General features: G+C 38.8%; 1 protein-coding gene across 1 annotated transcript in view; it reads left to right on the plus strand.

The window, feature by feature from the left end:
* Window positions 1-8,987, plus strand: part of UTRN (utrophin) — a 341,169-nt gene extending 332,182 nt beyond the window's left edge. The window contains 2 exon segments of the mRNA XM_045572887.1: window positions 4,470-4,498; window positions 7,024-8,987. Coding sequence (XP_045428843.1) covers window positions 4,470-4,498; window positions 7,024-7,032 — 38 coding nt within the window. The 3' untranslated portion in view covers window positions 7,033-8,987.
* Window positions 8,988-14,381: the final 5,394 nt, after the last annotated feature.

The raw sequence follows: 14,381 nt of genomic DNA on the forward strand, positions 1-14,381 counted from the left end.
CCCCTGGGGTACAGCCACAGTGCCGTCTTGCTCTTGGAGATTTTTCCTAAGCCTTGTGAGTGATAACCTGAAGGCAAATAAAATAAGTCTGTTTGTGTTGTGTATGTGTGTGTTTGTGTTTTAAGAAGAAATTATTCTTGTCAGTGTAAGCTATAGTAAGAAATGTGTATTACTTGAAAATGGAGTTTTCAGTATGCATGCCAAAAGGCAAGAAATAGCCTTTTCTAATGCACTTTATTTTCCAGACATTGATCTCTGACATCATCAGAAGCAGGTACAGAAAGGGATTATTTTCAGGTTTTCCTCTTGTTTTCTTCTGGTTTCTTTTCTTCTGGGATAAAGTAGTCACTGTGTAAGGCCAGGCCATTAAAGGTATCACAGATGATAACCCTGTGAATTTTCCATATGAACAACCAAGAGCCACATAATAACTAAATAGAAGCAGCTCAATTCCTAGAGGAACTTGTTAATAGTTCTTATTTATTGATTTTCTTCAAACATTTTTGTCTTCAGCATCTTGCCACTTTGCAATTTCTGCTGAGCTCTCACCAAAAACACTTCTACTGTATCACACAGAAACAGTTGACCTTAAGTACATATATGTACTATTTAATGCTACAATTACATTTTTAAAAATTGTTTAAAGATATAGGAATATATTACTTATAATTTTTGATAAATTATTTGTGATTTTTAAATCTAGGCAGCCTCTAAAGACTTTAGTATGTATATATACTATCATTTATCATATATTATCTATGGGTAGTATACAGATAAACAGCCTCTCATCTTACTGTTTCCCATCTTCTTTTCAGAAAATACTTATCCTAAATGAGGGAAAAAACATTATCAGGAGTATAGATAAATAAGATATACTGACTTCATTTACAAAGTATTCTTCAATTTATGCCACTCTGCAGTTTACAAAATAGATCATTAGCAGGAAGTGCAAACAGCTATTTGAAAAGCTGTCATTTCTGAATTTGTAGGATTATCTGCCTAAGGGACATATTACAGTTTCTACAGCACATAAATATTTTTATATTTGGGACTGCGTCATTTTCCAGGTTATTATTTGTAGTTCTACTTCTTGAAGTTTGCTGAATCGCATTTACTCTGACAGTCCCCACACTCAGCCCCTAAAAAAGCTTGTGTGTACTGAAGATATTTACAGAGGCATTAAGTTCATGGACTATCAGGTCGTTGCTTTTCTCTAGGCTTTGTAACAGCCATAAAAGATGAACCGATTTATTTTTTTGTATTAATTATACTTCAAGGTTGAATTTTCTGGAGAATTGGGTTCTGAGATATGTTACTTAGTGACTAATATAATCTTCCTAAGACAGAATTTCAAAATTAAATTTACAAATGAAATTACTTTTTAGGTCAGCTTAAATCTAAATAAATTAATAACTAATTTTTAAAAATTATGTAATCAAATCCAATTATAAGTTTTTACTTAAATGTCATGATGAATGACTTCATTTTCCCACTGGGAAGATTAAGTTGTTAAAGTTTCCCCATATAGTACTCGGAAGGTTCCATAGGATTCATTTGCTTTGTTGTCCCTTTTAAGTTGCTAAGCTAGCAAATATTTTAATAAGCCTGCAAATTCCCGAAGCTTATTGACCACCTTTGGAGATTTTTTCTAAGCAAATCAGCTTGGCACCTTCCCAGTGCCAAGCCAATCTCACGAGCCCCTGTAACTAATGAGAACTTTAAAATTACTTGTCACTAGCATACAGTGAATTGATCTGCTTGTTAATCTTGACTTTTGATCCTTCGTAGATTAAAAATTAGCATGGTCACAAGTTAATTTTTATTCCTGGCAATCTTGGAATTAAAATGAAACTGTATGCATAAACCCTAATTGCATGAATTGCCTACTTAAACAGGACTTTTTTTTTTAATTTCACTGTATCTATATATTGTCGCATGTAACACTTTAGAATTCCTCTGTCTTAGAGCCCTTTAAAGTCTTCTTTTAATTATTTACATTAAGTTTCAGAGAAAAGAGGCAAGGAGATAATGAAGGGAATTTAATTGTGTTGTTTATTAACCAACATACACACTAAAATTTCCACTGACTGATGTAACTGTTTTTTAATGTAAAGTGTTTTGTTAGTTTTCTCATTTATTTTATTGAAATATATGGGATACTAATAGTCAATTGAGTATTTTTTGCTTTAAAAGCAACAAATGCTTCTAAATTTATTTATATCTATAGGCATATTTGCATTGCAAATTGCCTACATTTATTAAGCTTGAGTGACATTTATAAAAAACACAAAACCTGCAAAAATGCAATGATTTCCTGATTTCTTAAAAATATATTTGTTATGACTTGTTCAGGGGGGTACACATAGCCTTTTATTTGATAAAAAGCTATGGAGTTTTAAATGTTGGTTTGGAGCAAAATGGATTTGATTTCTGTTTGGGTTTGGTTATTTGTTACTTAGAAGCGTAACTCTCCCATGTGGTACTTAATACTAATGCAGCTAAGCTTTCCCTTCAGTGTAGATCACGTGTGTGAGGAATTTCACTCACTTTCTTTCTGTTTTAACTTACATGCCCCTTAGGACTAGGCTGTCCTTAGCCTGATTCTGCCCCCTACTACTACTGGGGTACACTCTCTCCATGAAGGCGTCATAAGAAGGTTGTCCTCCTTTGCTCTTTTATTCTCACAGAGCTCCTAGCACTTGCTGTATAGTCATAGTTATCTTCCCCCAAAAAAACAGAAAAATGAAAGAGGGAAGGAATGAAGCAGGCTAGATGACTAGGGACAATTCTTTTTTCTTTTTTTCTTTTTAAAATATATTTTATTGATTTTTTTTTTTTTTTTTCAGAGAGGAAGGGAGAGGGATAGAGAGCTAGAAACATCGACCAACTGCCTCCTGCACACCTCCTACTGGGGATGTGCCCGCAACCAATGTACATGCCCTTGACCAGAATAGAACCTGGGACCCTTCAGTCCTCAGACTGAGGCTCTATCCATTGAGCCAAACCGGTTTTGGCAAGGGACAATTCTTATTTGACATAGCACAGATGTTGCCCCACTGGAGGGGCGGGGCCCTCTCTCCGCAGTAGGGTTGAGTATGAGAGATTCATTATGAGGTATGTCAGTGAAAAGGAGAGATGAAAAAGCAGAGGTTTTAAAAACAATATTGCTAGTGGCTGCCCTCACAGTGCCCATCATAGCAGCTACACTGTCTGATGCCCTCTGTAACCAGGAAGGAATTGAGCTGCAAATCAGACCCGAAGGTGAATTACAATAGATGCCAAGTTCTAACTGCTTCAAAGCTCTTAGCTGGAAGGCACAACTGGTAGCCCAAGTTCCTCGAAGATTCTCAGGAGTTAGCCCAGCCTTTTCCTTGATGTAAGCACGTTGCTACCATCTTCCTAGCCTTTGGGGCAAGGGTGAATAGAGGGTGGCAGAAATGAAATCCATGCACCTTCATTTCCCCAATGACTTCTTCGTCAGAACTGGTACTATTCAGCAAAATATACAAATTTTGTTCTGTTCTGACATAAATCCAATACGTGGCAAGATTTCAATGGGCAATTTTGAAAGTTTTGTTTTTTCCCCCCCAAAACTTAAGAACTCACTGAACGCTTTAGTGTGCACTTTTTGACACAGCCAGCATATGCTTTACATATTTTGGTGGAATTTGTGTATCTTCAAGCACCAGGATATGAAAAACTAGGGAAACTAGCCCTTGTTAAAGCATCTAGCAAAAAAATCAAATGGAATTCCCATTTGACCCAGTAATCCCACTCCTAGGAATATATCCCAAGAAACTAGAAACACCAATCAGAAAGGATATATGCACCCCTATGTTCATAGCAGCACAATCTATAATAGCTAGAATCTGGAAACAGCCTAGGTGCCCGTCAGCAGATGATTGGATCAAAAAACTATGGTACATCTACACAATGGAATACTATGCTGCCATAAAAAAGAAGGAATTCTCATCATTTGCAGCAACCTGGATAGAACTAGAGAACATCATGCTGAGTGAAATAAGCCAGTCAATGAAAGAGAAATACCACATGGCCTCACTCATTTATGGATATTAAAGAACATTATAAACTAACAAACCAAAAGTCAGATATAAAGACAGTAAAGCAACAAGCAGACTGTAAAATTATAGCAGGGAGAGTAGGAAGATTTGGGGGAGATAAGAGATCAACCGAAGGACATGTATACATGCATATAAGTACAACCAATTGACACAAAACTCTGGAGAGGGAGGGTATGTATGGAAGGGGGAGGGTAATGTTAAAATATGTACACAGATAATAATTTAATTAAAAAAAGAAAAAATAAATAAATAAAATAAAAAAGTTTTTTATTTTATTAGCATCCATTTACCATGCTGAGAAAAAAGCACACTTTCCCGTGCCTTAGAGGGGGAACCAGCCAAATAACAGTACCACCTTCAACTTATTTATTTTGTTTTCTCTTTTAGCAAATCTCCCCAGCAGGAGCGGGCAACAGGTAAGAGTTCATGGTTTTGTTAACAAAAATTCCAATGGAAATCAAAAGAGAGCTTTGTTCACATATGATATGCAAATCAGGGACATAGCCCTCAGTATGAACCAAAGACATAGAGATGGGCATAGTGTTTAAAGGCAAATTTGCAAGGAAGTGATGATCACAGAAACGGGTTGCTAAAGGAAACAAGAGCACAAACATACATTATTCATCTTCTGATTGGTGGGGGCAACTGGACTTTCAACAGTCAGCTGGTTCAGTGGTCAGCAAGTGGGGCTATGAGAATGTGAACAATGGCTAACATGATTGGGCATTTGTCAGCATTCCAGTTCAGGTTCAGGCTTGTAGAACAAAAGCTTTGAGGTGACTTACAATCAGAATCAGACAGCAGAGAGAAGCTGTTCATTCCAAGTCCACAGAGCAAAGTCAAGCACTGTAAGCAGCCTCAGAGTTCAAACTGTGAAACTCCAAAAGTTGGGCCACAATTATATTGAAGCTCCTGTAAGTCTTCAGATTGGTTGGCTCCCATGTTGACTACAACCTAGAGTAAACAGATTAGCCACTATCAGTTTTAGTGCTACTTTATTCCCCATGTAAATAAGTAAACTTGCTTGACATTTAAATGTTAGCTGATTCAGTTCAATGGTTTGTCAGTCTGGGGGTGGGGGGGCAGGAAGGGACCCCTCCCAAGCCAGTTCTCCCAGATGCCCCAAATATGCAGTGCTTGATCCTTTTAACAGCCTCATATATCCTATGTACAGTTAGCCTGGATAGATTTGGCTGACCATTGTTCTCTCAGATATCTACTTAAGGTGGCTATCACCGAACATTGATTAAAAACAATGACCAAAGCAGTACACAGAGGTGACTTTGTTACTTTTGGAGGGAGGGCAGAGGGAGGAGTTGACTTTTCATTTAAAAAATTGCTGAGGTCTGTTGGCAGCCACAGGCTTATATCTTTCAGTATCTTCCATAGCATATAGGTACTCTTAGTAATAATGTGCCATAAGACCACAGATCTTTGGAGGACATTTTTCCTCCATGAACTTTTTTATTGATCTTTTTGAAACATTGAAACATCTTCTGATTGTCTTCCTGACAAGAGAGGCTGGAATCTTAATGAGAAGCACAGGCAGTTTGTCTTTAGTAACCCAGGAACATAAAGCAGATAAGGGGATGTGTGTGTGAGAGAGATGCTGAGACAGAAGAACCTCACCCCAGGGAGCAGAATTCCTCTCTGATTGCTTCTGGTGTCTTAGCGAGTCAGAAGCCAGGACCCTTCAGCTCAATGAGGATGAGAGGGAGTAGCATAGGTGTGAGGTAAAGACTAGAGGAGGAGCCACACAGACCCTGGAACAGGGTATGACTGATTGCCAGGCAGCATTATAGGGCCACGTAAGGTGCCTGTTAGTGAATATAATGTGAGGTCAGGGTGGGGCTGCGTGTTGCCCTCCAGCCACATTCAAGTTCATGAGCACAGGCATCAGAGTAGGCCAAGGATTACAGTTAATTGAAGTGGCAGTTGTGGTTTGGCCAAGAGAGTATGCTCAGCAATTCAAGGGAAGAGTTAAAAGATGATAATGATTGAACCAGGCATCTACGTTTGATTGGAAAAGAAGTGAGGGTGTCAGGTGTAGGAGACAGAAAGAAGGTGGGAAAATCCATGCATTGTAGTATCAAAGGATAAATGAAGTTGGGCCTTAGCAGAAGTTAGCTGGAAGTATAGAGGTGGTTGTCAGAAGGTGGGGTTACCGAAATTGGAGTGTTGGAACAAATGCAGGCATTTGGTAATGATCCATACTTGGAACTTTGAGTCAGTGGCTAAGATGAGTGGAGTCCAAGTTAGTTAGAGGCAATGACCTTAAAGAATGAAGAGGCCAGAGTGTTGGGAGAATCATCTATGTAGGTGTTGAAATCATTGAAATTTAAAAATAGCTTTAAATTTGGTGGCAGTATACCATTTCTTCATCAAGAAGTAAAGGAACATTGACCCTGGGGTCAGAAGGTGATGCATAGTGGCTGGTATAGTCTGATGGCATGACATTCAAAGCTGGGTGTTTTTAGGGATGAGAGAGAAAGAGGGGGAAAACAAAACAAAACAAAACAAAAAAAAAAACCTGAAAAGCACAGGAGGCCCTAGGAAGGAGTTAGGCAGTGTATGAGGAATATGGGATATTTGGGGTGCTTGCACCAGCCTAATGTACTCACTTTTGGTGCCTCCCACAAGAAAAAGACAAATTCTCTCAATTTTAACTTGCTTTCCAGCCTGGCCAAGAGCAGCCTTCCAGACCTCCTCTGTATTGGCTGCAGAGATAAAGGGCAGACAAGGTGACTTCAGAAGGAGAGGACAGGGCATCACTCAGGGAGCAGAAGTCACATGGGAGGAAAGGGTCCCCTCTGAACATAGCAAAATAGGATACGTGTTCCAAAAGGAGCACTTCTATCTTCTTGAAGAGTTGACAGGCTTCTGCTACCTGTCATGGTTTATGTAAATGTTGTTCTGACAGCACGGTTTTCCGTTCCCGCAGGCAATGTGAAGTACTCATCTAGCCAACAAACATTTCCTGACCTTCAGTATTGCACTTTCCAGCAAATGCCACTCCAAGCCCCATTTAATCAGAAGTTCCATGGCTCCTTGAGAAGGCTGCTGAGCGCCGACCTTGTGTTCTACTGAAGGGGTGAAGCACTGACTATCCAAAGAGAGAAGACAATTTTGTTCTTATGATAAACCTGTATTATTATTTTCTCCTTCCTTTTCTATGCAACTGTAAATTAAGGAACAGAGCAGTATTGGGGAATGGTAATACATTTTGTTACCGATTTGTATACTGTACACAGCATTGGGAAAGTGTATGGGGGCTTTCTAATGTGATGCTTCTTTTTAATAACTGTGACAAAAACTTGCATAGGAACTAGGAGAGAGTTTTACATTCCTTTTCTATAATATTAACCTTGTCAATAACTTTATGTATTTCTTCAACTCTTTTACCTTGGTGGTTATTTATAAACTCATCAGCCACATGACCAAGTACATTTCCTATATTTGCTTTCATGATTTGGCCAATTAATAGATTCATATAGTTCAGTCAATTATATTACAGGTGCATGGAGAGGCTACAGCTCTGTGCATACTTTTTAACTTTATTTGACATGATACACTTAAATTTTCTTAGCAATCGCTTGGAAACCACACACACACACACAAAAAAAGTGGCTCTAACTGGCATGTTCGTTGGTGTTTTACCTGCATTTTATTTCCCTGCTCTATATAAGTAGCTCTTGATTTCTTTATTTATTTCATCCCTCTGAGTTTATATGATAGAGGAGACTTAAAGCAGGATTATAATAATCTCACAGATCATTTTACCAAAGGTTGCCTATTTAGGCATATTTTTATTTTGGGCACAGAAACAACACTTAGTACAACCTTTTCTAGTTCCCATATCTTGATTTTCATCATTAAATACACAGCAGGCCTTTACCCAATTGTAATGCCAGACACATTATCATCTTTGGTTCCCTTTAAAGAAAATTTTTATTGTTGTTTATGTATATTTAAGCCCTTATAATTCTTGGAACTTCTAGTTCTTTTCTTTTTTAAAGCAGACACAAATTTAGTGCACATCTCATTTGCCCTTTTGGGTGAATAGACAGATTTTTATTGTCCTTTATGTAATTCATACATTTGGGAAGAATGTTTATGCCACTCCTTCGGCAGAAGAATGAAATTGAAAGTTTGGATGTTGGTAACCTGCCTAACTTCAATTAGGCATTTGGTTTAGCTTCTGATTTAGCATTTAATTCACTCAGTTTAAACATGGTATATAATTACCAAATGTAGAGATTTTTTTTTAAGTTAAAATGTTTTGATTCAAGCACATGTGCTTTTAAAACAGCAGGACAGTTGAACTCCAGAAGGAGGCTTAAAGTTAGAAATTCTATTCTTTGTGAATAGGCCGGGTGGGTTGGGGGGCAAGGGTGTCTATTTGCAGCATAGATATTTTGAGAAGAAGATTGTTTTATATAAGAGGAAAGCCATGACCACCTTTCTACCTCAGACCCGTCTTTATCCATCTTGTCAGAAACAGCTTTACCCTGCTACAGTTTGCAAAACTTAAAGCTTTTATCAGCCACATTATACCCAAGAAAAGCACCTATTTAAAGAAAGAAAGAAAAAAAAAAATCCCTGAACTCTGAACTACAAGTGTAGATTTGGTGTCTTCTTTGTTCTTTGAAAAAGTTATGTATTAGTTTTTCCCTGCCTGTAATTGTGTGTAACACGTCTTCTATCTGCTATTAAGGAAAAACTACATAAAACACTACATTGTAACCTTGTAAGAAATATTATATAAAAAGAAATATAATGCAGTAAAATACAAGGGGAAATAAGTATGTAGTTCTTTGGAAATATGTGGTAAAGTACTAACCATAGACTGTCATCTAATGTGGTTACATGTATTTTTCATCCCAAATAAAAGTAATTTTAACACAAGATGACTTTGATATTCTTCTTAAGTGTTTACTGAGAGAATCTGAAGTATGAATGCATATTTATTAAAATAAAATAAGATTAATCTCCTGATAAATCCACATATTTTCCTGCAGTTTCTCTTATACACATTATTACATTCTCTTGCTCTGTGTTCCTCTCTTCTCTCTAGAGGCTCAGTGCACAAAATTCAGGTGGGTGGTGGGTGGAGGGGTGTCCTTCAGCCCAGCCTGCACCCTCTCCAATCTGGGACCCCTCAGCGGATGTCCTTGGGGGATGACCTCTCTGGGACCCCTGTAGGATTGGGCCTATACTGGCAGTCAAGACATCCTTCTCACAATCTGGGACTGCTGGCTCCTAACCACTCACCTGCCTGCCTACCTGATTGCCCCTAACCTCTCTGCCTGCCAGCCTGATAGCCCCCTAACTGCTTCCTTACTGGCCTGATTGATGCCCAACTGCTCCCTGCCAGCATGATCATTCCCAATTATCCTCCCCTGCCAGCCTGATCACACTCAACTGCCTTCCCCTGTGGGACTGAGGAGACTGGGGGACTCCAGATGGATGAGGTGAGGCAGAGGGGACTGAGGGACTCTGGCTGGATGAACTGCACAGCTCCTGCCACCCCTGGTGGAGCTGAGGGGACTGGGGGACTCCAGCTGGATGAAGCAAGTCTGAGGGGAATGCACACTGCCATTTTATGGCTGTGGGTGCAGCCATATTGTGAAGGCATGGCAGTCAATTAGTATGTCCCCTCTTTATTGGCTGTGGATGCTGCCATCTTTGTGATGGCATGACAATTAGCATATTCCCTTTTTGTCAGAGAGTATTCTCAGTTTCCTTTACAGATAGAAGGCGTTAGTCATATGGGGGAAAATGTTGGATATTGAAAACCTAAGCCTATTGAGCTTTCTTTCTTTTAATAACTTGAGTGATTACCTTTTCAATCCACTTTTAGCCTCATGCTCTTAAATAATGTGTTTTTTATATGTGCGCTGGATTTTAACTACTCTGGCAGTAAGTTTAATCCATTTCTGAAGCCATCCTGTGGGAAGTGGTGTCAAGCAACTAACATGTTATTTGATTCTAAAGTTAAAAGCTACTTGTGAAGTAGAAAAATTCCAAAACATATAATTTGTTAAAATAAAGAAAATTGGTACTCTCTAATGAACATACATTTTAAATACCCTGTCTAACCCAAAGTAATATTCACATCAAGTGTTCCTAAGGAAATAATTGTTAGTTTCCAGCAACCTTTTGAGTAAGTGTTTAAAAATGGAAATGAGAACAAATGGAAACATTTGGTTTTTATGCTAAGTCTTCAGCTTGTTACTTTTTGATATCATTGAGATCACATTTTTTTAAATTTAAAGAATGTAGTTTGCTTTTGGATATCTCCCCGGCCACTACCACCACCATTCAACTCTTGTAGACGAAGTTTTTGAGAGATACTTCTTAATTCATTAATTGAGAATTTAATGAAAATACTATATGACACCACACTGCCTAGCCCTATAAGCAGAGTCCAGCCACTTCATTGGCATGCATTACCAGCTTGTGTTTCTGTGTGGTCAATTAAGTGACAAGAATGAGCTTGGTGGTGGAGGCTAGGAGCCAATCCCAATCACATTATGTCCACTGCCACTAGTAATAGTTTTCTATTGCCACAGTGATGCTGCATGACAGCCATAAAACCTCAATAAAAAGCATTTCTTCAGCCCATGGGATATAGGGTTCAGCTGATGTGGAAAGGACCCTTCTGATCTCAGCTGGACTTGTTCACATGCCTGGGGTTGACCAACTGTTCAGTGATGAGAACTGGCACACCATCACTTCTACTGAATTCTGTTGGTCAAAGCAATTTGAAGTCTAGGTGTAGGGAATAGATTCCACCTCTTTTGTGAGAAAGACTGTAGAGTCACAGGACACAGGGTATAGCTTCAAAGAGGGGCCCTCAGGTTTCACCATATAAACCTGAGGTATGTAAAGGATAGGACTTTGGTCAGAATACTAAAGCATCCATTTCCTTGGGCATTATGTTCATTGTCTCAATGGAATGGGAAGGAAGTAGACTTTTTAACAGGACTATCTTAAAACAAAGATCAGGAAGACCAGACCCTTCATCCTTCAGAAATCCAATTTCAGAAACAGGTAAGGAAACTTAGCATGTGTCTGCCAAAAATCTTATGAAAAGGAGATGCCCACTAGATAGATAATAAAATAAGAAGAAACACACACACACACACACACACACACACACACACACACACACATACACGGGGCAAAAAAAAATACTAGATAAGAAATGGAATAAAGGGGATATTATAAACTAGAGGCCCGGTGCATGAAATTCAGTTCCTCAGCCCAGCCTGCACCCTCTCCAATCCAGGACTGCATGGGGGATGTTCCACTATCGGTTTAGGCCTGATCCCAAAACTGGCAGTTGGACATGCCTCTCACAATCCAGGACCACTGGCTCCTAACTGCTCACTTATCTGCCTGCCTGATTGCCCTAACCATCTCTACCTGCCTGCCTGAACATCCCTAATTGCTCCCCTGCTGGCCTGATTGCCCCTAATTGTGTCTGCCTCCGCCCACACTTGGGACCCAGGATTCCCTCCCTCTGGCTGGCTGCAGGCGCCTGGGACAAAGGGGTGGGCAGCTTCTCCCTCTCCAAGGCTGCAGCCACAGGCAGGCATTGGTGCCTGGGCCCACAGGAGGGCGGCTTCACCAAGGGCCAGATTTGTTAGGAAGGTCTTCCAGAAGTTGTCTGGTCTAATTAGCATATTACCCTTTTATTGGTATAGATAGTTCAGATGAAATTTGTTCAAACTGAATTCTTAATATTTAGCCAGGAGAACACCCAATGCATAGGAGGTTCTTAACTTTGACCAAATGAGCAAGCATATGTGATATTGTATTCTTGCCAAGCATTTGTTTAGAAACATACAACTTATCCTCACTTTGTATAAGTTTGAAAAACCAGCTCCTTCATCTTTCAGAAAAAATACTACTAACCTCTCATTTTGAAGATTCCAATTGCTGACATAATTTTCATATTTTAGAACATGCTTCAGACAGCTTACAGTGTATGCTTGAGTTCAGATATTCTCTCACAGACAGCTTATTTTTGGCACTGTTTTGAATTTTTAGTGTGCAAATTCATGAAGCATTCCATATATTCATAAAAGAAAGAAAATACAAAAAAAGAGAAAAGTCAATAATTTGCCCTCGGCCTAGATCAGTCTTCATCCAGAAAGTACCAATGTTGAATTTGTAATTAAATAAGAGTTCCCAGACTGCCATAGTATGCAATTACAATTAGTTCCTGATATTAGATTTTAGACCATTTTTCAGAAGTATTAAAACATTGATTCTTACTCAAATCAATTATTTTTTTTTTCTTATAAAATGACATTATAAAACTGTTGGCGAGAACTGAGTCCTTCTAGTGTAAATCTGGCCTGAGCGAGCCTGTCAAAATCTAGAGCAGTCTCATTCATTATACTCTGTACCTCATGAGCCATGGGAAACTGGACAACCACACATGCTGCTCGGGATGTCTGCAAGGATAGTTTCAAAAGCTCACCCCCGCCCCACCATGATCCTCCTGTACCCAGTTCTATTCCCACTTCCACCTGCACCAAGTAGATGTATATTGTTAACAATGCCTAATATAAGATGCCGCTTAGCACAAAACAAAATGTATGTGGGAAGCAAGATCTCCAAAATGTCATGGAGGAATTAATAAAATTAAAAAGGTAAACGGGTTTTAGGATTAAACTATGAATGTAAACCATGAATCAAAATCCTGCTTTGACTTGAAATTTAGTGGCTATAACTTCCTGAACAACAAAATATACAATTGCCTGGGAGATGCATGGCACTGTTTGTTGCTGAAAACAGAGTAAGGGGAAAAACCTGTGTAGGTGTGTGTGTGTGTGGGGGGGGGGGGGTGGTGCTCACCTAATGGATGAGTCCAGGGATAAGCAATAATAACGAAGCTGGAAAGAGGGTTAATAGGTCCTTAAGAACATATACTGCACTCTATATCCACACAGGAAATGTACCCAAATATAGGGATACAGTTCAAGAAAAAAAAAAAATGTACGGAATTAACAGTCCCCTATAGAGCCATATCCCCAAAACTTCACTGGGATTGTTCCAGCATGGTTACTGGTGATGTTAAGAGTCCTAAGAAGATATCGCAGTGATCACTTAAAATGCACTGGATGTAGCACTACTTCCCCAGTAAAAGAATTCCCTGGTTAAGCAGTTTGGAGAAACACTGCATGCTCTAATGCACTTGGAGATTGACAACGCACATGAATATATTAAAAGCTTTGAGAAATCCTGAAGTAAAGCAGCCTGCAGAATTGTGCATCACTCTGCATTTGTGAGGGATTTAACCTCAGAACCCTTTGCCTCTTGCCTGTTAACATCCTGCAGTGTGCACTTTGTATGTTGAATTAATGTCATAGGTTTTAATCTTGCAACTACATTTAGGTGGTAATCCCATCAAGTCTAGAAAAAGAAAATGACTAGTGAATAGTAAAACAGTTATCAGTCTCAATTCAGGATTTTTATATGCAAAGTAATATTGTGCGCCAAACACTATATTCCTATCACTAAAGATACATGCTAAAACCTGGATCAGAATCCAGGCAGTTTGCCTTCAGCTCAGCTTTGTCCTCGGTTCAGAAAACATATATATTGTATTTCTAAAGAAAAATAATTTCTATTTCTAATCCAAGTCTTCCTAAATGAGCCATGCTTAGCAGGCACTACTAAACCAGGCATGAATTACAAAATTACAACAGGATCTAGGAATGGCTGGGGTATCCAAACTTGTTTCATTTTTTTGTTTGTTTGTCTTTTTTATTTCTTTAATTAATTGTGGGAATTCCTGGTTTCTGCTAAAACTGACAAAACAGCTCTGTACCAGGTGAATGAGTTGGTTGAAGACTCATCCTGTACACCAAAAGTTTTTAGGTTTAATTCCCAGTAGAGGCACATATCTAGGTTGCATATTTGACCCCTTGTTGAGGTGCATATGAGAAGCAGCCAGTTGATATTTCTCTGGCCTCTCTCTTCCCCCAACCCTCCTCCTCTGCCTTCCTATCTCTACAATCAATAAACATATCCTCAGGTCAGGACTTAAAGAAAACAACAACTAATGAAAACATTATGCAATCAGAATGTGACTGCTTGAAAGAAACAGAGCTATAAATACCATTTATTTTCTCTCTTCCAAAAAGCACTTTTAAGGTTTCTTTGCATGAAGGTAAAGACCGTCATACTTCTCCCTCAGGTCTGTTTATAAAAATATTTCATAAAACAAAACAATGCTCTAGAGCAGTGATTTTAAACTGGTGTGTGGCAAAAAATATTTTAAAC

Source organism: Pipistrellus kuhlii, unplaced genomic scaffold (genome assembly GCF_014108245.1).
Source record: "Pipistrellus kuhlii isolate mPipKuh1 unplaced genomic scaffold, mPipKuh1.p scaffold_m20_p_5, whole genome shotgun sequence".
NCBI lineage: Eukaryota > Metazoa > Chordata > Mammalia > Chiroptera > Vespertilionidae > Pipistrellus > Pipistrellus kuhlii.